Consider the following 27,027-nt stretch of genomic DNA (forward strand, 5'->3'; position numbering starts at 1 on the left):
GCGTGTGTCCGGCATCTGACCGCATATTGGAGAAAAATGGGTAAGTTTACCAATGCTGGGTGAGCAGATGCAGTGAACCCTGAAGAAAAGTTATAAACTTGCTTAAAATTTACATTTATCTCTGCGTGTTTTATTAATTCAGATATTAGCCATGTTGTAAATGGAAATATTTTCCCTTTTATTTTCAGGGAATATACAGGGAATTCATGCTTGGCTGATCATGGCTTGAATCTGTGCCGTAAGCGGACCAGTCCTATTCTATCTTCAGTTGCTTTTTCCCTAAGTTCCTTCAAAACGCATGTTTGCTGTGGTGCTATGAGCCAACACTTTCCACTGCAGGGATAATTTTAGCTGAGATTGTTTAACAGCTGCTGCAAGTGGACTAGCTCACTTGTTTGGTCCCTATTTATCTGAGCACAAAAATGTAAAGCACTTCAGTGTCAGGATGTCAGCACATGACCTATTAGCTTACACCAAGCGCCCTGATGAGGGCGAGTCTTGCTCAACACCACTGACTAGCATGGTATTGTAGTGGAGAGTTATTGCGCCATCTTGTGGTAGCGATGGCATGATTTGTTGGATGTAGTTTGACATAACAGACCTTATTCATAGCAGCGCCATTTTTAACGGGAATGAAAGCGAGGCTGTGAGGGATAGACTCACTTTTCAGTGAGTTGTACTGTTATTTAATGTGTTTTTGGGTGGTTCTGCAGACGAAACACTGCTAAAATATCTTTCCAAGAAATTTCAGTAGACAAAAGACCTGCAGACAGCATAAACTGTGGAAAATTATAAGTTATCTAGGACCGGTTTTACAGTGGATGCTGTTGAAAACACGGTAAGTCTATCCGTCACAGCCTCGCTTTCATACCTGTCATGGCGCTGCTCTGAACAAGGTCTATGCCAAGGTTTTTTTCTTCTTTTTTTTCATTACTATTATGGATGTATTGGTCTGATGGATTTTATTTCAAAACATTATTTCAAAAAAGAAATCACCCATGCTTGTTAAACCAAATTCAGCGTATGCTAGCAAGTTAAAATTTTGCAACATTTATCTTTACTTCATTGTACAGTAATAGCATTAAACAATCTTTTTTTTTTTTTTACAAATATAACAAATGGAACACAAAGGTTCAAATGAAAACGTTGTTTTACATTCTTTTTTTCCTTTCATATTTTCAGGCATAATATGTACAATTGGGTTTAGTTGAAGATCTCTTCACCCAGATTTTCACAATTTAAATCATTCTTTCGCTGTTTATCGAATTAGATGGAATTGTTTTTGCAGAGCTGGCCTCTTATGACAGTCTCACATATATTCACAGTAATGTTTCCTTTTTGCAGTATTATTACATGTCACAATTGTCTCACACAATAAAAAGGGTTTGCGCAGTCACAGTCTGTCAGACAGTTAGTTCTACAACTGCTTTTGACCAAGATGTGCCAAGATGTCAGAACTGCCTTAATTCTACGTGGCATTGATTCAACAAGGTGCTGAAAGCATTCTTTAGAAATGTTGCCCCATATTGATAGGATAGCATCTTGCAGTTGATGGAGATTTGTGGGATGCACATCCAGGGCACGAAGCTCCCGTTCCACCACATCCCAAAGATGCTCTATTGGGTTGAGATCTGGTGACTGTGGGGGCCATTTTAGTACAGTGAACTCATTGTCATGTTCAAGAAACCAATTTGAAATGATTCGAGCTTTGTGACATGGTGCATTATCCTGCTGGAAGTAGCCATCAGAGGATGGGTACATGGTGGTCATAAAGGGATGGACATGGTCAGAAACAATGCTCAGGTAGGCCGTGGCATTTAAACGATGCCCAGTTGGCACTAAGGGGCCTAAAGTGTGCCAAGAAAACATCCCCCACACCATTACACCACCACCACCACCAGCAGCCTGCACAGTGGTAACAAGGCATGATGGATCCATGTTCTCATTCTGTTTACGCCAAATTCTGACTCTACCATCTGAATGTCTCAACAGAAATCGAGACTCATCAGACCAGGCAACATTTCTCCAGTCTTCAACTGTCCAATTTTGGTGAGCTCGTGCAAATTGTAGCCTCTTTTTCCTATTTGTAGTGGAGATGAGTGGTACCCGGTGGGGTCTTCTGCTGTTGTAGGCCATCCGCCTCAAGGTTGTGCGTGTTGTGGCTTCACAAATGCTTTGCTGCATACCTCGGTTGTAACGAGTGGTTATTTCAGTCAAAGTTGCTCTTCTATCAGCTTGAATCAGTCGGCCCATTCTCCTCTGACCTCTAGCATCAACAAGGCATTTTCGCCCACAGGACTGCCGCATACTGGATGTTTTTCCCTTTTCACACCATTCTTTGTAAACCCTAGAAATGGTTGTGTGTGAAAATCCCAGTAACTGAGCAGACTGTGAAATACTCAGACCGGCCCGTCTGGCACCAACAACCATGCCACGCTCAAAATTGCTTAAATCACCTTTCTTTCCCATTCTGACATTCAGTTTGGAGTTCAGGAGATTGTCTTGACCAGGACCACACCCCTAAATGCATTGAAGCAACTGCCAGAACTAATCTAATGGTTGATTAGATAATTGCATTAATGAGAAATTGAACAGGTGTTCCTAATAATCCTTTAGGTGAGTGTATATTATCAAGTATACCATAAACATCAAGAAATCACCTATACCATCTCATTTGGAAAAAAATAAAATAAATCCAAAGTCAGTGAAAACATCTCAATAGTGCATTACTGTTCTAGTGCATTATTGGTTAACTTCAAAGTGAAACTGTGGTGTAGTCAACAAATTCAGAGAGGAAAAAGTCAACAAGTCAAAATACAGTCAACGAAAGTCGCATTGTTCGTAGTAAGACCGGGAACATGTATAAAGAATTCCATTTTGATTTCATGTTGACTTTTCAAAAGTTGAATGATTCTCTGTATATGCATCACTCCACTCTCATTATGCATTTGTGCAAACATGTGAACTGATATTCTGTCTCAGTCTTTTCGACAGCAATAATGTAGACAAGTTATTGCAAGTGCAAAATCAAAGCATGTTTATAGTCACAGTAGAGTAGACGACCCTCTTCTAGATGTGACTGGTAAGTGTTATACTGCAAGGTCGTCCGGTCTCATGCGGCTGCTGGTCCCGCTGCTCTTGCTAAACCTTCGCTTGTCCTCATCAAATTCGCTGCTTAGAAATGAAGGCGAGGCGCATGTGTTGGGCGTCTCTGTAGGTGCTTGTGAGAAGCTCAAGAAGTTGACCCCTAGGTAATCTTGACCCCGGTGGCGTTCGGTAACCAAGTTTGCCGAGTTCTGTTGGTGCACCAGTCGGTCGTGAAACGGCGGACATGTTGGATGTATAAGCGAGTGTGCGTGTGTCTGTATAGTAGGGGAAGACGGTGGCGATGTCAGGCACTGGTTGAAGTCGGGAGGTGGAGTGCAGGCTCGGTTTGGCGTGGACGGGTTTGGTGAGACTGCGGCCACGGTGGATGGCGTGATCGGTCGTTGTTTGGAAGTCTTATAATCGTGTAACCACCTCTTGCACTGCTTCCACGCCAAATGATACAGTTCCACGATACTGAGAAACAGAGACACGGCGGCTACCGCCAGCATGAACACGATGAACACGTTCTTCTCCGTGGGTCTTGAGATGTAGCAGTTGACCGCGTGTGGACACGGAGGGGCCTTACACACGTAGAGCGCGTTGAGGAAGACTCCGTAGATCAGATACTGGACTATGATGAAGACCACCTCCATTACGAAGCGGATGAGGATACTAAGTACGTAAGTTTGTAGCAAAGCACCCTTCAATCGCACCTTCCCACCTCCACCTTCATCCTCCTTCCCACAGTCCTTGTCTTTTTCAGGGTACTTCTCTCCATCTCCGTCTCTCTGTGCTCCATCTTCCTGCTCTTTCCGCTTCTTCTCCTCGCTGCGGACGCTGTGCATCGCGTGTCCCATGTAGATGAGAGACGGTGTGGACACGAACACTATCTGGAGCACCCAGTAGCGTATATGCGCGATGGGAAATGCTCGGTCGTAACAGACGTTCTCACAGCCGGGCTGCTCCGTGTCGCAGGTGAAGTCTTCCTGCTCGTCGCCCCACGAGGACTCGGCAGCGGTTCCCAGGACCAGGATCCGGAAGATGAAAAGAATGGTGAGCCACACCTTTCCCACCGAGGTGGAATGCTCCTGGACTTCTTCTAGAAAGTTCCCCAGCAGACTCCAGTCAGCCATGGCTAGTCAGAAGAGCCTGAGAAAAAGAGGTAGTGTGAAATGAAGGGAGCGGAATTGCATACCGTACTCAAACTATTTCTGTCAAATTAGGATATGGGAAAAATAATACTAGTAGTATGCAAGTATGCTATTTCGAATTCAACCATAGTTAGTATAATCCTGTCAGCCACTGCCTAGTGCCTTCTCAGGCTATTCTAAAACAAGGACAAAGATGTCAAACATGCAGAGACTGTATATTTAGGTTGTGTTTGTGTTCTTCGAGACAAACTTTTCCCACACACTCGAGTGCTGGGAGTCTGGGAAAAGGAGGCAAAAGAATTTAAGGAACCTACAGTTAAAAATAAGCTAAGCCGCCGATATTTAGTGGAATTTGTTTTTCCGGCTTGGACTGTTTCCTGTTATCATTCTAAAGCCATAATGTATATTTGCTCATAGTAACATTCCCCATTAATGAAATTATTTTGGCATATTAAAATCCAAGACTTTCAAATTTAAAGACTTTAGCACAATGTTTAAAAAGAGTAGTATTAAGTCCCAACTCAGCTGCTAAAGCTTATCAAATTTAAATGTCATGGGAAAAGTTTCATTTGTCCTTTAGGGCAGGGTGTTGCTGGACAAACATCATGTGTATTGTGTAGCATTTTTGACTTAGTCTCTCTGTTCCGTCCTTTTATACCAATTGCCAATTATTCAGTGTAACAATGTTCCTTATTTGTCTCTCTCTCCCTCTGGATTAATCGGAAGTTTAGCGTCAGAGTCTCAGTCCTCCAGGGGGTTTATGGAAAGAGGGAGCCCAAAATACTCTCATCATTTTAACATGAGAACTTGGGTAAGACTGTGTGTGTTTAAGGAGCAGTTTGTCTGTGGGAAGCATTGAAAAGTATTGTGTAAACACACCTTATTTTTTACACAGAGGTTTTCAGTCTTTATCGGCTGGCTCCTCTAATGCTAACCGCACACAGAATGGACTTATTGCTTTATGACTGGTTTAGCTAACAAGTTTTGATTTGTCTCTTAACAGCTTCATACTTTATAGACAGACATTTATTTTCTATATTTTATTATAACACCTGGCATCCTTTCATTTATTATGCCTGAACATAATTATATCCTTTTAAATAATTATATTATTCTGTAATACATGATGATTTTTCATTTGTGGCATTGAGGGGTCAAATCTATTTTTGTATAATGGCCTCAAGATCATTTTAATTCAAATTAGATGTTTTTTTATTTATTAATAAGTGGTAACATGTAGTCATCTGGTCATTATCCCAAAATAAACCCCTTTAGGGTGATAGAAGACCTGATCTCGACCCTGACATGTCTATTTTTCTCTCTCAGTAATGACCAAATAAATCTGATATGTTCATATTTATTGTTATATGTTCAGAACTTATATAATTATTTCCTGTTTGCTATATGTATTATAATGTTAACAAATACCAGGAAGGGCAGTTTGGCATCAGATGTGGGAACCGCGTCTTTAAAGACAGACTGAATGTGGTGGAGCCTCTATATAAGTGTGTCTCGCTCCCCTCCCCTTTAAGGAAACAATCTTAAACAATATAATTTCCCTCTTACAAGGCACTTGAAAGGAAACTGACTGGGTTCAAGTCACTGGGGCCAAAGAGGTTAAAGGCACACTTAAAAGACTGTGTGTGTGGATTCAGTCATTCAGTTCAAATGTTTATATAATGTTAGTTATATTTATTTTATTTTTAATATAATATAATATGTTATATTTAATTAAATTAATTTTTAATTTTGTTAGAATATAATATAATATAGAAGTTATATTTTTTTTATTTTTAATATAATATAATATGTTATATTTAATTAAATTAATTTTTAATTTTGTTAGAATATAATATAGAAGTTATATTTATTTTATTTTATTCAAAATTTTGTTAGAATAATATAATATAATATAATATAATATAATATAATATAATATAATATAATATAATATAATATAATATAATATAACGGTTTCCCAAACTGGGGTTAGTGAGTTGATGAAAAGCTTTTAAATTTAATTTAAATAAATTAATAATTTTAAAATGAAAATAATCAAAATAAAACAAAAATGTTAATATTTGCAATATTCTAAATATGAAATATATTACCTGCATGTCATTTGATTATTAAAATCAGAGAACAATGAACATTGAAATCTGTTGTTAAAATCTTACATTTTAAACTTAGGGTGTGTTTCAGCTGTCAAATGTTTGGGATATGATATATGATGTGATATGATAAATGAAATATTAAATGATACGATATATGATATGTGATATATGATATGATATTCAGTTAAATTCAATTCACATTTATTTGTGTAACGCTTTTCACAAAACATGCATTTTCTGTAAAGCTGCTTTGAAACGATATGTGTCTGGATTATAGTTTAGAGTAATATGCTAGGTGACCGTCTATGTATTTCAGAAATGTACATACAAATCACGCAGTTAGCTAACAATGTATTAATTTAAGGCAGAATTAATACATGGTTAGCTAACTGTGTGATGTATGATATATGATATGATGTATGATATGATATACTGTGTGACATTTAATGTGACAGTTCAATGTCTTTTTATCAAAACTGGGAAAGTGCTATAACAAACTGTTCAATCATCTTAGCTGTATTTATTTTTGCCAAGTTATCTTAATGTGTTTAAGTAAGTAAAGTAAATGATCTGTCCATATCACCCTAACTGAAGCTTATGCAAACCAGACATTTACCTGTGGGTTTTGTTGCAGGGATGTTTTTAGGTGATTCAAAAAGTAGGCCATGGGTCAGCAAACTGTACATCAGCAGTCTACTGTATGTGAACATTTCTCAGCGCTATTTCTGGGTCAGTGAAACTTTCAGGAGGAAGGTGGCGAGACCTACTCCCTTCTCCACTTGTTTACCCGAGGAAAGGAGAACAATGTGGGAGATATTTTGGAGGGGGTTTTGCGGCAGGGGCATCTGGAGATAGGAGCTGCTAAACAGCCATCATGAAGAGAACCATGCTCTTCCGGTCTCTGTTTGCCCTGTCTGTGTTTGAGTCAGCACTGTGGCAGACGGCACAATAAAGAAAGCCTGCTGGCTACATAGATGTGGAATTCAACCTCAATAGCAAGGCAAATGGAGATTCTAAATGTATAAAATACAGTCAAAATTTGAAGGGAATTCAACAGCTAAGCCATTATTGCAAAAATAATCCAGACACGGTGATAAGGAAGGGGTCTTGTATCACTCTGAAGGTGTTTATTTTGTGATAATGTCATGTCAGGATGGCTGTACTTTATCCTGATTGTTTGAGTGACAGAGAAAAAGATTAATTTCACACAAGTAACCAATGACCTTAATGTATTAACTAACATGAACTAACCATGAGCAATACATTTGTTACTACAACTGTTCATTGTTCATTCATGTTAGTTCACAGTGCATTAACTACAAGATTTTAAGAAAGTATTAGTAAATGTTGAAATTAACATGAACAGAGATTAATAAATGCTGTATAAGTGTAGTTCATTATTAGTTCATGTTAACTAATGTAGTTAACTAATGAACCTTATTGTAAAGTGTTCCCATATATTTTTATTTGTTATATTTACTTAAATGTTTTTTTTTTAATTAATTTATTGTTTATTTGTATTTAATTATATTAATATATATATTTTTTTTGTATTCTGCTAAGCTTCAGATAATTTGGCAATACAACAGAACAATTGGTTGTCATGCTTACTTGTTATAAAGCACATTATAACTGATATGATCTTAGATTACTGCTCTCATACTGAATTCTACCCATGTAAACTCTTTCCTCTTTATCTGTGCTAATATTTATGGGGTTTTTTTAGGATTCAAACAAGATATGTCTGTGCTACTGGAAAGTGAAATCCTGAAGTTTCCCGATCAGCACAGAGAGTATTGATATTCATCTTACACTGACTCTTTTGCATGATTGTCTTCTCTGTCTGCTCTTCTACCTCTGAACAGATGGACAGTGTCTGGTTTATAGTCCAAAAAATCTAGCAGAAGATGAGCTGCATGAGTGCTTCCAGAAGAGTGTGCGCGTGTGTGTGTGTGTGCATGAGTGTGTGATCAGCCATTTAATGCAGCTGACAGCGTGACTGAAATAACTTGATGACATCTGGAAACTAAGAACAGCAAAAGGAGCAGCAAGGCTAAGCTTTAGAGATTGAGTCCTGCCATCGGATCCTCCCTCACGAGTTCGTTCGAGGCTCCCACTGTGTGTGTCTATGTATTCGGAGATGCTCTCCTGGGAACCATCATGACCCTTCATTCATCAGGCTTTTCCTATTAGTTTCCAGCATGTTAATTTATTAGAGAGACCAAATATTGATCTGCAGCCAAAGTCTGTAAGGTTAGATTAAATTAGATCAGTCAAGCACCTATTGAATTTCATATTCAAAATTCAACTCAAACTCTAATTAAATTCAGGAAGGCGTGTGTGTGTGTGTGTGTGTGTGTGTGTGTGTGTGTGTGTATATATATATATATATATATATATATACACACGTGTGTGTATGTGTATGTGTGTGTATATACATATATATATATATATATACGTGTGTGTGTGTGTGTGTGTGTATATATACACACACACACGTGTATTTGTGTACATATATATATATATATATATATATATATATATATATATAAAATATGTATATATATATTTTTTTCTCTGGCAACAAATAACAGATGTACAAAAAATACCTTTTGTGACTCGAGACGTTAAAGAGAAAGATTTGTCCGTGATATTACTACAGGTTTACAGTGTATGAAAGGTCAGGCGATACAATCTATAAAAGCTTCTGCATTAAAGGCTTCATCTGCAGTGTTTTATAAAGCAGTAAATCAGGCCAAGCTTTTTCAGCTGTAGTGAATCTGCTTAAACTGACAATTAGCAAGAGGATAGAGAAGCTACACCTTAAACGGCTACCTGAAACCGAATAAATGTCTGTGTGTGTGTGTGAATCTGTAACTGTTTTCATACCTTTAACAGCTGTAGATCTGACAGATGTCAGTTAAAGATCAGACGCGAGTGTGTTTGTCTCTCTGTAGACTGATAGGTAAAGACCTGGCCGTTTAGTAATAATGCTTGACAGATTCTTGTTCGCTCCGTCTCTTTACCCGAGAACCCTTGCTGTCTCTTCTGCCTTTAGGATGTGGGATTATAGTTGCCAGAACCACTTGGCGGTCTGACAGTCCCAGAGCCTCAGAGACCTCTGAGCTTCAGCAGAAGCTTCACTTTGATATATGGTTCTGTTCGTATGTTCTCTGTGATTAACGCCTGAGGTCGAGTGTCTCAGATCAAAGATCCACACTGAACAATCTGGAACGGAGTCAGACTGTTGATGCTTTCTTATTGGTGTGGATGTTGAAGAGCTGAAGCAGGTACGTTGACACCTCAGCGTGATACAGGTGATTGAACTATGCTGCTTCTTTTCCCTGACAGGGTCGAGTTGTGGACACAAGGCCGTTTGCAGACGGATCGCTTCTCGTTCCCTTGTTGTCAGTATAATCCACAGGCTGATGGTGAAAATGGACTCTTTATTACCCCGGTTGACAAAAAGAAATCTGTCCCCTTCAACGATAAAGCTCGAATTGATGGATGAACCGCTGCAGTTGTTAGGAATCTCTGCTAGGTTTGAGAAAGGAAAGATGAATGTCTTTGTAGATGGTCAACTCCGCCAAAGAAAGAAACCTTCTTATACATTTAGTGTAAAACAACCTTTAGATGAGTCCTTGTCCCTCTCTGTGTCATTTCCAGGGGACGACAGATTACAGACGTGCTGATAACCAGAAACAGCTGCTAGCAGGCCGACCACCGTCATGAACCATCTGGAAGTGCCCTCATACTCAAAGGGCATGTTAAGAAATACCAACAGAGCCGTACCACCTCCTTTCCCTCCCTTTCCTTCTCCACCTCCTTCTACTCCTCCTTCCCCTCTCCTCTCACAATGCTTCACTGCCACTCTATTTTAGTTGGAGGAATATCTCATCATCAGGAAGGAAAGTGAGATTGTATTGAGAAACAATGGGGATTGGACTCAGGCTTGTGGTCTCATGGTAATTATTCGGAGCTCTAGAAGTTTCATGCGACTTGTTGCTTTCAGCTTTACTTTAATGTGTGCAAAATCCAGCAAAACCAAGTAGGCAGATATTTTTGAAGTTTTATTCCACGGTTTTATCATAAACTATCATGCACTCTTTTAGACAGATTATACTCATCCATTATACAGTAGTATTTTATAGCGACACATTTTTAGGTTAAATTTTTTTCATATTTAACACACAGGTCATAGAAATTCCCTGCGATTTCGTCTGCACAGTGATTGAAAATTCATTTGCATTTATTTACGTTTTATACCTGTGGTCTCTGAAAAATGTTGTACCTTTTTTTTTTTTTTTTTTATGAAGTATCTTATGCTCACCAAGGCTGCACTTATTTATTCAAAATATTGTGAAATTTTATTACGATTTAAAATAACAGTTTTCTATTTGAATATATTTTAAACTGTAATTTATTCCTGTGATGCAAAGCTGACTTTTCAGCATCATCAGTCTTCAGTGTCACATGATCCTTCAGAAATCATTCTAATATGCTGATTTGATGTCTAACATTTTGAAACAGAAATGTCTTAACTGTCATCTTTGATCAATTTAATGCATTCTTGCATGAATGGTAGTTAGTTAGAAAAAAAAACTTTGTATGGGGATTGTTTGAAGCATATCATCAAGCTGATTTTTGTTTATAATCAGTTTATCATCAGTGTAATCAAGATTAAGAAAACCCATCAAGTATCAACGTGACTTCAATACCCGCCAAGCTATTCAAAGTGCCTTGTGGTCTCTAAAATCAAGCTCAAATGAAGTTACGAGGATTTTGACCACTGAATGTTGGACATATGTGTTTTGTCCGTCATTAGAAGGGCCGCATTGCATTGCGCAACTGACAGGTTAGAGTTTACTGTAGCTATGTGGGTGCTCAGTTTTTTTCTGACATTTGTCCAAAATCGTATGTTATAAAAGTTCTACGCACTTACGATTTAAGGCAGTATTGGATGTGACTCAACGACAAATGCTATCTTTGCTCTTTAAATACATAAAACATATTAGCCTTTATATATACATTGTTTCTTGAGTAAAGAAAACTCTGTACTTATTCAAACAAAGTTCTTTATTTATCCTTGCAGTGCTAACAAGCAGAGACGGCTGTGATTAGTAATGCTACCTATCAGATTGTGCTACCAACACAATATTTGCTTTGTTTTAAGGGTAGGGTTAGGTATGGACGTTATTAAAGCCTCAGGCTCAAAGCACATGAATTTGATGCTGGTAGCACAATCTTATAGGTACTATTTTCGAATACTATCTAATTGAGCTACCTACCGTTTTAAATGGGCGTTAGCACAATCTGAGCGACAGTTTGAGGATCTAACGGAGCAACGAGGTTTAGTCACAAGCTCTTACTAATACGTTTCATTGGTTAAATATGTGCAAAACCCACAGACAGACGTAAAGGGTGACCAATAAATATGATTTATGGAAAAAAATTATAGAAAATAATGAAGATACAAGTTTTCTGAACTATATTTTAAATTTTGTTAATTTGTATAGTAAATGTCTTAAAGTGTTTTAGAGTGAAATTATAATAATAATTTTAAAATAAATATATATTTCTCCTCATTGTAATTGTTTATAACATGTTTATATCATCTGGTCATGCCGATGCATAAATCCGGCCCGGTCTCTAGCAGAACATATTTACTCATCCATTAAAGCCATTACAATTACAATGCTTCTCCATTGCCTCCCTCTACAACCGTTTAAAAAGTAAGATGGCACACTACCAGCTCGACAACAAATATCTCTTTTATAATCCTTCACTTTTATATGAGCGATGCAGGCACATGACGCTTCCTCAGACATGGTATTGGCAATGGGACATTGAAGAGACCCACCATGTGACCAAACTAGCTTTGGGCCACTGTTGAGTTTCATCAGTCTAGAGTTTGGTTTCTTTGTTTCTGTTTCTGACACTCACAGTGAAATGTATTTATATCAGTCTTCAGGAATGCGATCTCTAATCAATCATTTTGTAAATCACATAAGTATAATTAAGAATATAAGTGTGCTTGTCCTAGCAAAAATTGTGGGTCATTATGCTATGGCATTGTGGGTGGTTGCCAGAGCATTGCTGTGCAGTTAATATGGTGTTCTTGGTTGTTGCCAGCCAGGGTGGTTTAAATTGTTTCTAGGGTGTTGCTATGGCCAAGTCAAAAGAGCTGACTAAACGCCTTTGCTATTCTATCATGGCTTATTTCCCTCTTTCACTGTTAGTATATTGGGTGCATTGCATGTACGATTGCATTGAAAAGGTTTTAACCTCTAATAGTAATATGAGCAATAGAATGAGCGAGGCTTGCCTTTATAAACACAACTAATAATACAAACCAATGTTGCTTGTGTCCCCTAATAGAGCTGCTCAGGGTGCAGGAATCACTCAAGGGAAAGTGTGACTGTGGCACTTGAAGTTGTCATCAACACCACTGTGACCCACGGCACTCTCTCATCAGCCCTGCATACAGGGGCAGAGATAAAATGCCTTTCTCTTCATTTAGCTCAGCCACAGGATCGTGTGAAGAGAATCATCCATGTGCCTAAACCAAGTCTGAAACAAGGTCAGTGAGGGGTAAAAATGATAATATGGACCAATGCTATATATTGCTCAAACAGCTAAAGGTCAACAATGGCTTTTCTCAGCTCTAATTACACCTCATGTATTCATTAAACTTAAGAAGACAATGGCACTTTAAGTCATATCAATTGTATTTCAACCTTTGGAAATCATTGCATGGACCATTGTAAGGATGGTGACCTGCCCTGACCCCTCACATTTTACCCACCTAGACAGCGTTAATCCACCTGATGATCGCGCATGAAAAGACGCACTTTTCCTTTATTTATTGCTTGTATGCCTCTGTCACTCATATTGACCTTTATTGTTGTCCTAACAGCCGAGCGGATTATTACGCAAAAGGCCTCTGCAAACATTCTCAAAAGCCAAACAAAACATTGGCAACGTTCAAAGTGATATTGCTGGGTTTTTTCTACATAGACAAAAAAAGCAGAACAACCTCTTGGTGTCTGTCTCCGTCTCCTCTTGTGTTCTGGTGTCAAAGCTCATTTTCTTGTTCACCCTTTGGAAACAATGGAGAAAAGATGGCAGCTTTACACACTCAGCAAAAATATTTTTCGAAATTCGAATTCATCACAATGGTTGTGCTGATAGATGGCAGACTCCTTTCAAATTTGACATTCAGACTCAGCTTTAAGATTACGGGGGGCAGAGGTTAAAAAACATATATTAAGCAGACATCTGCAAAAAAAGATGCTAAAGTTATTTTTATCGGATGTGTGAATAATGTCATTTCAAGCAGAAGGAAGTATTCAAAAAAATTTGTTACTTCCTGTAGACATACAGTACACACCTATTATTATCTACTTTTTATTTTTTTGTGTGTTTTGCTTTGAAAGTGTGCTTGTGCTACTTTTCTTTTAAATAAATATCTTGTTGTGCTTAAGTGTGGCAATTTTTTTAATATCTTTACTATGTTTTTCTTGCATGAAAAATGAAAACAAATCTCATGGCTTTGTAGTCAGCTAAAATGGCAATGAAGGTGTGAAAATTGCAGCTAGACAGGAACTTATGGTAGAATTGGTTTTAATCGTTCAAGTGCCGTTTTTTCGCACATATGATACATGGGGGTGTGAAACTAATCACAATGCTAAAATCACCTCTATCTCTTTTTATAGTGAGCTGCAAAGCTGCAGAATGCTAGCAAGTGATAAAGACACCCTGTGCATCAGGGTTATCGCCTGAGAGAGAGTGGACCCTTCTACAACCTGGTGTTAGAGACCGGTCTGACTACATCCTGACAGAATCCTGGCTGAGAGAAAGAGCCAGACAACCAGACGTTCCTACACGCCAATGACAGTTGCGTGCATTTAATTGGTTAGTAGAGTTCCTGTAGATTTCCTAGATTAACTAGATTCAATTGTCAATGACTCAGCATAATCCAGCACAATTCTTCAAAACTAATGTACAGTTACATTTAGCTGTTGCCTGAGCCATGCATTAACAACAATGTATTGTAGACAATTTTATTGACCAAATGATGAAGTCTGGCATACTTCACCAGAGAGAAGCCTGTTGTTTCACTGGAATATTACGAGGTCAATTTAAAATTTAAAAAAAGAAAAAGAAAAAGACACATCCATTGATGTTTGAATGAATTTTCATTCCATGCCGACTTTAAGTGAAGCTTGAAGAAAAAAGCGCTCAATAAGAACTCAATGAACTCTGCTTTGAATCGATGGTTGATTGTCAAGATGATTTCCCCTTTTTTAACCTCCTTAGACAATCCATGTTCTTTACTTTTTAGGGCCATTGGACTCGGTCTTTTAGCGTCTCTTTGTGACTTGTGACCACTCTACCTTCTGTCTTTCTATTGTATTGCCATAGGCCTTTCTTTCCTCTTGCTGTACCCTAACCAACGTGTACACACACAGGAAGTCTCATATCCATTTCCGTAGAGACTGGACAGAACAATTGATCACCTTTTCTCCACCCTTTCTCCTGCCAATTCACTATCGTATGTGATGCATTAAAGGCCATAGAAAGCTGGGACTCTTGGTCAGGGTGTGGTTAGATAGCTGTTTGTTACCATACTTCCAGGAAAATAACTATTTTAAACCCTAATGCTATGTATGTGGACACCTTGTCTTCCAGTACATTCCGGGTCTTGGAGATAACACTTTATGGATGTTTAGGCTTTTGTTATCCACAAAGACTGGACAGTGTCCCAGTAAAGGTCCAATATTAAACTTCCAGTTAATCTTTATTAACTGGAAGTTTGTCAACTCTAACAATGGGCCAACCAAACCAAGTAGTTAAGATGCATGCCAAGAGTGTTCTCCATTGTATTCCAAGCAGTTGTTTTACTCTAGAAAGTGGCATACAGAGATATGATGAAATAATTCTAGAATTCTGCGCTGCAAGTCTACAACGAGGCTTCATTCCCATGTGGAATTGAAGTGTACTGAATCAGGTAAATCCTCCTTATTGTTGCTGGTATCTCTGGTATGCACAAAGAACAGAGAAGAGAGAGACCCACATTGGATCCATCAAATAGCTGGCGCTGGAATAGGGATTAATGGGGATTACCACAGAAGAACAAGAGGATAGGCACCACTGTCAAACCATGCAGGAGAACTCTGAGTCTGGAGCAATATTTAAAAATCAAATCTACTTTTAAATAAAAATTTGGTACATTGTGTTAATAATATTACTCACAAAGACGTTAGGTAACTCTTACGAGGTACATCTATTGTGTACAAATGTGTGGTCCAGCTGGAAAGGCCAATATATATTGTGTTTTTGATGTTGCTCTCCAGAATGGGATGCAGTGAACTGATTTCCCCAATAGGCTTCTAAACTAAACTAAACTAGCGAGACTTCCTTGGTCAACCACCATTAACCAAAAGATGATGTGAATGGTTTGTACGTCCACCAGCTAGTCCGGGGTGTCCAATCCTGCTCCTGGTGGGCCAACGTCGTTAGCTCCAATCTGCTTCAACACACTTGCCTGGAAGTCTCAAGCGAGTCGGAAGATAACCAGATGAAAGATGACCGATTTCCGTGGTCGTGGCTCCTAAACAGCAGTCGTCGTTCAGTGAGAGAGGTTCAAAGACGGCCATTATCACGGTCTTGTGACCAAAGATAGCCTGCGATAATTTTCTGACAGTGTCAGAAATGTAGCATGATCAATGCTGCTACGACCTTCGTCTATTGACTAGCCAATAAAAATGCAACGTGAAATGACGCTAACATGGCACTAAACTTAAAACTACTTAACTCAAGCTCCATTTGCAAGATTGGCATGCCAAGCTGGCCTCTTTTCCCTAGCCATGACCGTATTCAAATTCTCCTCTTTCGCGTCCACCTCTTTTTTTAATTGCACATAAAACCGCGATTGCCAAAGTGCGATTCATCTTGCTCTATTTGTTTACCACTATCGCATGCTGATGACGTTTTATTTTTCTATACTAATTTGCGTCGTAGCCTACGATTCAATAGGTGTCATCAATGTACAGTCTACATATATGTCGTACCCAAGTTTATCAGATCCATATTATTAGATATTAGATCGTACAGTGTGATTTGTAATGATCTTATAGGATTGTCGAAATCGCACAGTCTGTAGCAGGCATAATTAGTGTTGGAGGACAGGTTTGGACACCCCTGAGCTAGACCAACAAGAACACGAATAGACCAGCATTACAGCAAGTGGGTTCTTAGATCAAATATAATGACTAAGGCTGGAAAAGCAATACTTTGTTTAGTAATACGCTCTATGCACGAACGCTGCTGATGTATTTCCGGTAGAATCTCAGCCAGCGTCTTTACTTCCGCATAGCGAACTGTACTAGTGGCAAAACTTTCATAAAATAAATTTTCGCAGAAACGGAGTCAGCGATTTTAGAAACCGATTAGCTAGTCGGATTTCGCATGATATGAGAGATTACTCACCCACAAAGTTGTCGATGTAGCTCAAAATATATAATTTAAAGCCCTTCTCTTTCACACTCTCACACTCTTAAGTGTGACAGCTAACTGCCTCACAATATTGTTCACATCATTCACGTTAGCCACTGGAAGTTCTTGTAAACAGTGAGTGTAATTTACCATTATCTCCACCGAATGCAAAAACGGCTTCCGACGCAGCACCGGATGTAACTGGGCGGAAAAAACGCGGAAGTGATCGTGTATAGAGCCTATTCAGAACTGTGCTAGTGAAATAAAGTCTCAATCATTTTAGGTAAACCTACACAACTTGCCTTAGTTATCCAACAGATAAAGTTTTCGTGTACTGAGATTGAGAGCATACAGTATGTTGCTCCCATCCTTTTCCTTTGCTAATGGTTAATGCTTCCTATATGCTAATGCTACACTTCCACTGTATCCTACGTAGTTTTATGGCAGTCAGCTAAATCGTCCCACAGGAGCAGGAAACGTGGTGTAACAGCATGTAGGCAGATCCCTGTAAGATAACTTTGTTTGAGGGAATGTCCAATGCCTAGCCATAGCCTGGGGCCTGCTTCATTCGCACAATCTGAGATCATGCCTCAATGCGCACGTTTAATAGACACAGCGGACTTCATAATGACATCATGCCTTTGTTTGAAATCCCAACACCCATTCACCACTATGCTGCTGGCTTAGGCTGCCAGCGCCAGCAATATCAACAAGTAGCACCTTTAAATGAAGGCTCCAGGGTCAGGCTAACATGAGGACTGTTTGCTCCAACTTTTTGCGTACTCTATGCAGATGGTGTTGAACTACTTGTGTAGGGCTCTGTTTGAAACCCCATGTAAGAGTTGACTTTAGACAAGTACTTGCAAAGGTTAGGATAGAATACATGGTTTATTTATTGTCAGGCTACATCAGTTGCCAAAGTTGTCATTAGATGCTGGTCTCGGCTTTTCTCCAAGCCTGGTTTTGCTGGTTTTAGAGGGATTTGGGGCACTTGTCAGACTGGGAGACTAGATTGCCAACCAGCTGAAGACCATCTTAAAGGGTTAGTTCACCCAAAAATGAAAATTATGTCATTAATGACTCACCCTCATGTCGTTCCAAGCCCGTAAGACCTCCGTTCATCTTCGGAACACAGTTTAAGATATTTTAGATTTAGTCAGAGAGCTTTCTGTCCCTCCATTGAAAATGTATGTACGGTATACTGTCCATGTCCAAAAAGGTAATAAAGACATCATCAAAGTAGTCCATGTGACTACAGTGGCTCAATCTTAAATTTATCAAGCGACGAGAATACTTTTTGTGCACAAAAAGTAAACAAAAATAACGACTTTATTCCACTATTCATTTCCTTCTCTCGGGCCTCGAGTGAGTTCACGTAGTGTAATAGCGCAGCGCTTCTGTGTTGTACGTCACACGTTTTTGTTTACTTTTTGCGCACAAAAAGTATTCTCGTCGCTTGATAAACTTAAAATTGAGCCACTGTAGTCACATGGACTACTTTGATGATGTCTTTATTACCTTTTTGGACATGGACAGTATACCGTACATACATTTTCAATGGAGGGACAGAAAGCTCTCGGACTAAATCTAAAATATCTTAAACTGTGTTCCGAAGATGAACGGAGGTCTTACGGGCTTGGAACGACATGAGGGTGAGTCATTAATGACATAATTTTCATTTTTGGGTGAACTAACCCTTTAACCAGCTTCGGCTTGAGATGGTCTCATGTAGTAGCAGAAATAGGGAAAATTCCCATTGTTTCCCCAACTTTTAACACTGGCATCTTGAAAAATCATGGTGCAATCAACCCAGTAACTGGATAATCTCAGTCCTCAATCTCAGATCCTTCAATCTCAGATACTTCACTGTTGATCCAGTTATTTTCTTCTGTTAAAATTATAGTAGAGGGGTATTTTTAGGCGATCTGCCAGTTTTTGTATTTCATTCTATAGTAAATGCATCAGGGTCAGTATCCAGGACTTTGTATAATAGCAATACATTTTTTAACACCTACTTGTGATTTATTGCAGAGGAGTAACTAGTGTTTAATAGGAAAACATTTTTGCATACATGCAAATGCCCTGCCTCCGCCCCCAAACATTCACATGACCACCCACTGAACATCATTCTTTAGTATCCGCCAATGGCAATGCTTAGTCCATGATGTCATTTCTAGAGCACATTCCAGTTGGATAAAAAGTGGTCCACACGGGCTAAAGCATTGTCTAGAGGGGGATTATTGGTTGTGGTTCTGACTAATTAGACTTGATACATTTGAGTCAAGAAGTATGTGTAAAACTTTGCTTGACCTACTGTATTTAAAAGTTACATATCTACATTTTTAAAAAATCCAAATGCATGTCCCCTTTCATGACTTGTAATGTGTGCAAAAAACTGGTTCCAGTTTACAATAGGAAACTATCATAAGTTTCATAATAACATGGTGTTGTTTTAGCCATTCCCTGATGCAGTATGATGTCACATGAGATACAAAATAAATAAATAAGACTAATTACTCTTGATTAAGTTTGATCTAGTAGTGTTATCAACCATATATCATAAACTCTAAAAATACAACACAATTAGCATGTTTAAATGTTTGCTTGATTGGGATTGGTATTTTGAAAAAGTTCCTTTTTTTCCCCCTTCAAACTAGCCTGTTGCTAGCTTTTAAGCTATTATGCCTTAAAAAATTAACAAATCTATCACTGTGATGAAACAAAATTTCTCTAATGGTTTTAGTATTTAGCATAGGATTAGCCTGGTGCATTTTGGAAACAAATGATGGTTTTCTTTTGTAAAAAGCCCAACTTACCACTTCAGTGCTCACTTCCTGTAAGTCAAAGGACAAATGTTTCTGAGAAATGTGACCAGAGATAGATGATTGCTAGATAGATAGATGGAACACTGCTAGTTCAAACTCAAGTAACAGTGTAGTGAATCTCACAATCATGCTTTAATTAGCACCATGTCAAGTTTACACTTTTAAAATCGCCCTTTTCCCAATGCCAGTGTCACATACGTTCCCATTTGTGTTTGTGAATCCTATTGTGCTATGCGTCACCATGCGTCGCCCTCTGAATAAAGGCTGTCTGGCTCCCAGCTTAAATATTGCAGCAAACTAAAAACCAACCATCAGACTGGATTCATTCACTTCTGCTCACTCGGGCAACAAGGATTGGAGGCCATAGGTGGGAACCAGAGAGCAAAAAGTTCACTTCACACCACAGTGTGCCAAGAGAAGGGGGAACACACATACTCTGGAGCTCTTACTGTGGCAAGTTGCCCATTTTATACTGTTTACCTATATTGCTGTTTGTTCTATATAGAGCACTGTTGGTGTTAAGGTATGCATTTTAATCAGTTGTAGAGAATTTTTTTTCTATTTTTTTTTTGTGTGTGTGTGACTTGTTTGGCCTGTTTTGTTAGACAAGGGTTGAAAAATATACAGTGTCATTGTTTGATTTGATTATCTTTCAAATTCTAGATAATTATCAGATGGTACTGATGCCGCAAACATAATTTTTTTTAAGTAACTATCGCAAACGGAATGACCTTTACAACAATACATTGTTTGGGACAATCTATAATCATGAAGTGTAACTTGAGTTGTAGTCTAATAAGATTCCTTCACATCTCTTTTGTTTGTTCTGCAGTGCTGACAGTCAACCATGGGTGACTGGAGTTTCTTGGGCAACATCCTCGAGGAAGTAAACGAGCATTCGACGGTAATCGGTAGGGTGTGGCTCACGGTCCTCTTCATCTTCCGAATCCTCATCTTGGGCACCGCCGCGGAGTTCGTGTGGGGCGACGAGCAATCGGATTACGTGTGCAACACGCAGCAGCCGGGTTGCGAAAACGTTTGCTACGACGAGGCATTCCCCATCTCGCACATTCGGCTGTGGGTACTCCAGATCATCTTTGTTTCCACACCCTCTTTGGTGTACGTGGGCCACGCTGTCCACCATGTACACATGGAGGAGAAGCGCAAGGAACGGGAGGAGGCTGAGCTCAACAGACAGCAAGAGATGAACGAGGAGAGGCTGCCGCTCGCGCCCGATCAGGGAAGCGTCCGTACGGCCAAGGAGACGAGCACAAAGGGCAGCAAGAAGTTTCGTCTAGAGGGCACTCTCTTGAGGACCTATATCTGCCACATTATCTTCAAGACTCTCTTTGAGGTAGGCTTTGTGGTGGGCCAGTACTACTTGTATGGCTTCCGAATTCTGCCGCTGTACAAGTGCAGCCGTTGGCCGTGCCCAAACACGGTTGACTGCTTCGTCTCAAGACCTACAGAGAAAACCGTTTTCATCATCTTCATGTTAGCCGTGGCCTGTGTCTCGCTTTTCCTCAACTTTGTGGAAATCAGCCATTTAGGCTTGAAAAAGATCCACTTTGTGTTCCGTAAACCGGTGCGGCCGCAAGTCGAGGGACCAGGGGCGGGCGAGAAGGCCCTGCCTTCCATAGCAGCCTCCTCCATCCAGAAATCCAAAGGCTACAAGCTGCTGGAGGAGGACAGAGCCACGTCGCACTTCTTCCCCCTGACTGAGGTAGTGGGGATGGAGGCTGGCCGGCTGCCGGCTCCGTACGAGCCATTTGAGGAGAAATCGGACGACGCAACCCTACCTAAAAAAGACGTGTCTAAGATGTACGATGAAACGCTGCCCACCTACGCCCAGACGACAGTGATAGGACCGAGTGCAGCAGCGGGAGTTCTACAACGGGATGAAGACGAGATGGCCGTCGAAGCAGACGTGGAAGCCAGTGAGACGATAGAAGACACGCGACCGCTCAGCAGCCTGAGCAAGGCCAGCAGTCGGGCAAGGTCAGATGACTTGACGGTATAAATAATATAGAACTGGATTAGAAGTGCAGCAGTATAAATTGTAGTTTTGGGAAAAGCGTAGAAATTAAAAACGAGTGAGAGGGGAAAAAAAGAGAGGTGCCTTTAGGCAATTGCGACGACACTTATAATACCAGCTTGTCATTTTGAGGAAGAAAACAATTGAAAAAAATAATGCTGTGCAATTTTCATGAGGAAACTTGAGAGCTTGATTCATTTTTTTATACAGCAGTATTTTTTGTACTGTTTTTATCAAACAGTTAACAAACCAAAGTTAGCGATCTGCAGCAGCTAGATCTACGTCGGGAGGAGTTGGGGGAACTTATTTAGCAAAATGTGCTGTTTTTTTAATAATAACATTTTCTATCCAGAATTTTACTTATCGAAGGTGAGATTCTGATGTTTACATTTTTTGGATTAGCCATTAGCTGAATGTTGTATGTCATATTTTGTTATTATTCTGATAAGAAAAAACTGTCAGGGCATCATTCTTTTCACCTCAACAATTTCAACCACACATGATGATAAATAATCAATCTTATTTTGATTTGTATGTGAATGGTACTGTAATGGATAGGTGTATGTGTGAGGTGAAACACATGCTGATAGTTTCATCGTCGTTCATCATGGCATATTAGCAAAAATATAGACTATTTATTGAAAAGAAATGACCACCGCTGATATACGTTAAACATAATTCCTTGTTTCTCGTTTCAGTCAATTACATTATGAGTCTCTTGATTTCATAAACTGTAGGTCAGAGTGTATCTGGCAATAACAATGTAATTGTTTGGGGTTTCAAACAAACATGTAATAATAATAATTGCATTAGCCATAGAAAAGATTGTAGGCCACATTCTTTCTAGTCTCTCTGCGCATGCAACCATGATGATGATGATAAAGATCATGCCCAATCAGCACAAAGTATTGTTCAACACGAGACAATAAAACAACATTACATGACATGTCACCACAGACAGTCTGACATCCTTGATGTTGTTGGAAACACCATTTTCACACTTTTGCCCTCCATGATGCTTTATTTAAATTAAAAATATTTTAAAGGGCGAGAACACAAGTGTTTCGCCCCTTTATTGACTCAACATTTGTTGCAGAGACATGTCTTTTGTTTTAAACTATGCCTTGGAATTTAGTATGATATATCAAAAAAAAAAAAAAAAAAAAGAAAAAAAAAAAAATCATGTAAGAGTTTCAGTTTCCAATTATTTTACTTTATTATTTATTGTAATTATTACTCCTGACCAAATAAATTGTCCCTTTGTTTGTAAAACATCCACAGTTCTACCAAAGTCATAACACATAATTTACTGAAATGTATAAAAAATTGTTCATTTCACGTCAAATGAGTGTTTATGATAACAGGCATGTCAAAAGAGTTCAAACTACCTGGATTTTATATCTTTTCTTTTCTCCTCTACCATGCTAATGGTTTCATATTAATTTGGTTTGAATGTAAAATTGTTTTATTTTATGTTGTTGCCATGTAGAGAAGATAAACTTTTCCAGAACCCTAAGAAATGACTGGAACTGTTTAGCGATTATATGCCGTATGTGGATGATGTATTCTTTAAAGTGAACGTGATTTCACCAAGTACAACATGCAAATCTGATCCTGGAACAACATTCCCCAATCAACCAATCAGATTTGAGGGACACATTTAGTTTTGTGTCACGTTTTAGCTTACAACCAGGTTTTAGTGCTTCTACATAAGTGTTATTCACCTATCAATTCCCTCTGATTTTAGATATATGGGTAGGGTTAGGACTACATATTCGGACGGGAATGCTGATCCAGGAACATGTCTTACTTGGGAAAATCACAGTGACCATTATTTACTGGCAAAAACACAAGATGCTAGGGCAGTATGCATGAGCGGATGCATTTTAGATGCAGATTAGGAACATCAAAGGTGATAAAGTACTGTAGGTCAAATAAAAATTTGTAACAATATAAAAAAAAAAAAAAAATGGAATGATCATCATTTTGCCCCCTAGTTCCTGTACTAATGTGAAGGACGCCATTGTCTATTCACAAATCAATGTTTAACAGCAGTCATTAAAGGGTTTGTCTATTCTGTTTTGAGTCACTGCTAAACAGTTCTTCACTGTCTTTTTTCCGAGAGCTGGTTTGTGGAAACAACAGTGAAACATTGAGGGCTGTTACTGATAAGATAAGAGCATGCAGTTTCTTCTTAGAGAAGCTTGCTTTCACGATCTGTGAAATTCAAATCGGAACGACCTGTGACACACATTAGTGCAAAGTTTGAACAGACAGAACAGAATTTGAGCAGACAGCGATCAACAGTTCATAAAAGAACACGTCAGATTTCAGGATGATGAGAGAAATTCGGATTGATTATTGGTTCTTAACTGTGAGTTTCAATGGCAAATTGTTCTGATAAGTAACTTTGATTTAAGGCCTTTATCATTTCATTCATTTTTACTAACTTGTAGTCCTTTTCTGCAGAAATGATTGTCAGTTGAAACCTGTGAATATAGCCAATAAAAGGTCATGTGTGGTCAACAAGACTGTCTGCCAGTATTTATTAATATCACAGTGTTAAAATTCATGCTCTCCAACACAAACAAGTTTACATATACAGATGTCTCTCACACACATTTAACTCTAAATGAGGACATATTATCCCTGTTTCTTTTTATTTTGTACAATATTTGTATACAAACTATTAATGACACACACACACACACACACACAAACACACACACATATATATATATATATATATATATAACTTTAACTTCTTGGGTATCATTTTGCATTCAAGTTTTACAAGCAAATCAACATGGATAAAAAATACTTAAAGCTATCAGAAACAAACTACTATTTAAAGCATCCAAACTGCATTAATATGGTAATAATTCAGCACCATTATACTACCTCATACACAATTGCACCACGGTATTTCCACGGCCCCTTTTATAAGATTCAGCTGAGCCTGAGACTCAGAACACGTCTGCTGCTCTCTTGTGGTCATTTGGTGAATTATTTTATTTCTAGTAAAACATTTCCATTACAAAACAGTGTGAGAAGAAGAAGAAGAAGAAAAACCATCTGCAAATAAGATTTGATTGGGTAAAGATGGCTTTATGGACATGTGAAAACTATACAGCTGTGGCTAACTAATTAATTAATAAGAGTGAAGATGCTTGAACGGATGCGCGCCACACCTGTCTCGAATCCCACGGAGAAGCTCCGGAAGGATAAAAAGGAGGAGTGACGACAAGATACGACAAGGCCTGGGACATTATGTTGGGGTTTTATGCGGCAGTCATACGTGAGGGTCTGCAGCTTTGTTGTTTGTTTTTGTGATTAAAGTTTTATATTGATAGTTTGCTGTGTCCGTCTCCCTCTTCCCTAAACTTGTTGCAATGCTCACTGCAACTAAAAAAATAAACCAATACTTGTTTTGTGACACTAGAACAGCAAACTCCATGTGTTAAGTTTTTTTTTTTTTTTTTTGTATTGTTTTAGTTTGCTTTATTTTTAAAGTTTTTCTGCAGAGAATTCTGAGGGTGTGAACCTTTGAAGAGCATTTCCTTTGTGAGGTTGCTCATAGGAAATGTGAGATATGCCCACCACAATGCAGCATTATAAGCAGACTACACTCGCACACTGCAGCTGCAGAGCTTTATCAACCAATCGATATCAGGGTGAGTTTTACTGTCAGTCTTCATTGTTTTTAATCACAGAGAAGTTTTTTTTAAGTCTTTATAAGAGGAAAACACTAGGTACAGAAGTATTTTAACCAATCTCATGCTACTTTGTAGTGTGCCGTCTTGAATTCAGCAGATGAATGGATAACAATGGGTTCCGATAATAGTTCTGATATTGGAGGTGAGTTGAGACTGCAGTCACTCTGAACCTAAAGTGAGACTTTAATTTTAACATTACTATTCTTCAGTGCTGTTATGAATGGCATGAAATGAAATCTAGCTTCGAGAGGAAAAGTAATAGTGGCTGTAAAAACTCAAAGCACACATTAAAAGATGTCAAATTTTTACTATTATTTTAATTTAGCTACTTGGCCGTCTTCCAGTTTTTCGAAGCTCGCCAGCCTTTCAACAGCGGTCGTGTTGACTGTGATCTGGTGTTTTGTTTTTCTTCTGGTATTCAGTATCTGCTTGCTTTTATGGAAAACTCAACAAAATAAGGTAAAATATATTTATATTCACTTATAACAGTGGCAAATGCAAAGGACAGCAATGCATTGATATATAGACAAACAGAGAGATTGATTATTAATTGTTTGTTGTCTGTTTCTAAAAGGTCACAAACGATGATGTCTCTTTAAATGAGGTATGAATTGAGAATTCACACCTCCTCAGAGTCAAACCTCAGCTTGAACTATTAAGTATCTGTCTGTGCCAACGGTTATTCAATTGTGCTTTGTCTTTATTTTCAAAAAAGGTCACAAACGCTGATGTCTCTTTAAACGAGGTATGAACTGAGAATTTACACCTCCTCAGAGTCAAATCTCAACTTGAACTATTTAGTATCTGTCTATGCCAAGGGTTATTCAATTGTGCTTTGTCTTTATTTTCAAAAAAGGTCACAAACGCTATATACGAGGTATGAATTAAGAATTCACACTTCCTCACAGTCAAACTTCAAATTGAAATATTTAGTATCTGTCTATGCCAAGGGTTATTCAGTTGTGCTTTTCTTTATTTTCAGGTCTCTGAAAAGACAAGAATACGAGAAAAGCATAAAAGTTACAAAGAGAGGGTAAACTCAGTTTACTATGAGTGGTTAGTGGATCACTCACCACAGAGGAAACCCATTAATTCAGAGTTAAATTAAATTATAGAAATGTCTTAATAATGAATTATAGTAAGTTATAATTGCAAACACTGTCAAAACACTTCACATGTATTTTGACGAATATTTTAAATTTTTAAAAATAAAAACCAAGGCTGCTGAAATGAAGTTCAGCATTGTTGTTTTCATTAGTTATGCTTATCCAGCAGGAGGCGCTGTTATACAAAATCAGTCATGGCTGCAGTTATAAATAACAAATATATATATATATATTTGTATAGCCTAAGAGTTTTTTTAAATCCTTAAACATTGTTTATTCCCAAGTTTAAATTCTGAATTTTAAATGTGGTCTAGACTTTTGAACCCCAGTGCATCATGCAGTATAATTATGTTGTTTATGACTTTTAATGAAGTTGCCCACATGTATATGCAAATGTGTGTTTTTTTTCCATTCACTTGTTTACTTAATAACTTAAATCGTTTGGCAATTGTAATCCATATAAACCATGCCAATAAAGTTGTATTCTGACTGAGAA

General features: G+C 38.4%; 3 protein-coding genes across 7 annotated transcripts; 2 read left to right on the forward strand and 1 right to left on the reverse strand.

The window, feature by feature from the left end:
- Positions 1 to 934: 934 nt before the first annotated feature.
- On the reverse strand, positions 935 to 9,831 carry gja5b (gap junction protein, alpha 5b). The gene is made up of 2 exons (XM_084391988.1): positions 9,242 to 9,831; positions 935 to 4,236 (listed from the first exon to the last, which is right to left on the reverse strand). Exon 2 carries the CDS (start codon positions 4,218 to 4,220, stop codon positions 3,090 to 3,092), a length of 1,131 nt encoding a protein of 376 aa, XP_084248114.1. The 5' UTR covers positions 4,221 to 4,236; positions 9,242 to 9,831; the 3' UTR covers positions 935 to 3,089.
- gja8b (gap junction protein alpha 8 paralog b) lies at positions 9,240 to 24,227 on the forward strand. Of its 5 annotated transcripts, XM_084391942.1 has the most exons (5): positions 10,216 to 10,317; positions 11,445 to 11,472; positions 12,731 to 12,932; positions 14,068 to 14,266; positions 20,507 to 24,227. In XM_084391942.1, exon 5 carries the CDS (start codon positions 20,522 to 20,524, stop codon positions 21,692 to 21,694), a length of 1,173 nt encoding a protein of 390 aa, XP_084248068.1. In that variant the 5' UTR covers positions 10,216 to 10,317; positions 11,445 to 11,472; positions 12,731 to 12,932; positions 14,068 to 14,266; positions 20,507 to 20,521; the 3' UTR covers positions 21,695 to 24,227. The 5 variants fall into 5 exon arrangements, with proteins under 5 accessions (XP_084248067.1, XP_084248068.1, XP_084248066.1 ...); XM_084391941.1 differs by lacking the exons at positions 10,216 to 10,317; positions 11,445 to 11,472 and adding an exon at positions 9,240 to 9,642; XM_084391940.1 differs by lacking the exon at positions 11,445 to 11,472 and having other exon boundaries at positions 10,232 to 10,317.
- A 586-nt stretch (positions 24,228 to 24,813) lies between these two features.
- Positions 24,814 to 27,027, forward strand: LOC311286881 (uncharacterized protein). The gene is made up of 7 exons (XM_084403328.1): positions 24,814 to 25,383; positions 25,501 to 25,567; positions 25,751 to 25,884; positions 26,000 to 26,029; positions 26,141 to 26,170; positions 26,282 to 26,302; positions 26,408 to 27,027. The coding sequence occupies exons 2-7, from the start codon at positions 25,537 to 25,539 to the stop codon at positions 26,531 to 26,533; spliced, it is 372 nt and encodes a 123-aa protein (XP_084259454.1). The 5' UTR covers positions 24,814 to 25,383; positions 25,501 to 25,536; the 3' UTR covers positions 26,534 to 27,027.

This window comes from Rutilus rutilus, assembly GCF_951802725.1.
Source record: "Rutilus rutilus genome assembly, chromosome: 2".
NCBI classification, from domain to species: Eukaryota; Metazoa; Chordata; class Actinopteri; order Cypriniformes; family Leuciscidae; genus Rutilus; species Rutilus rutilus.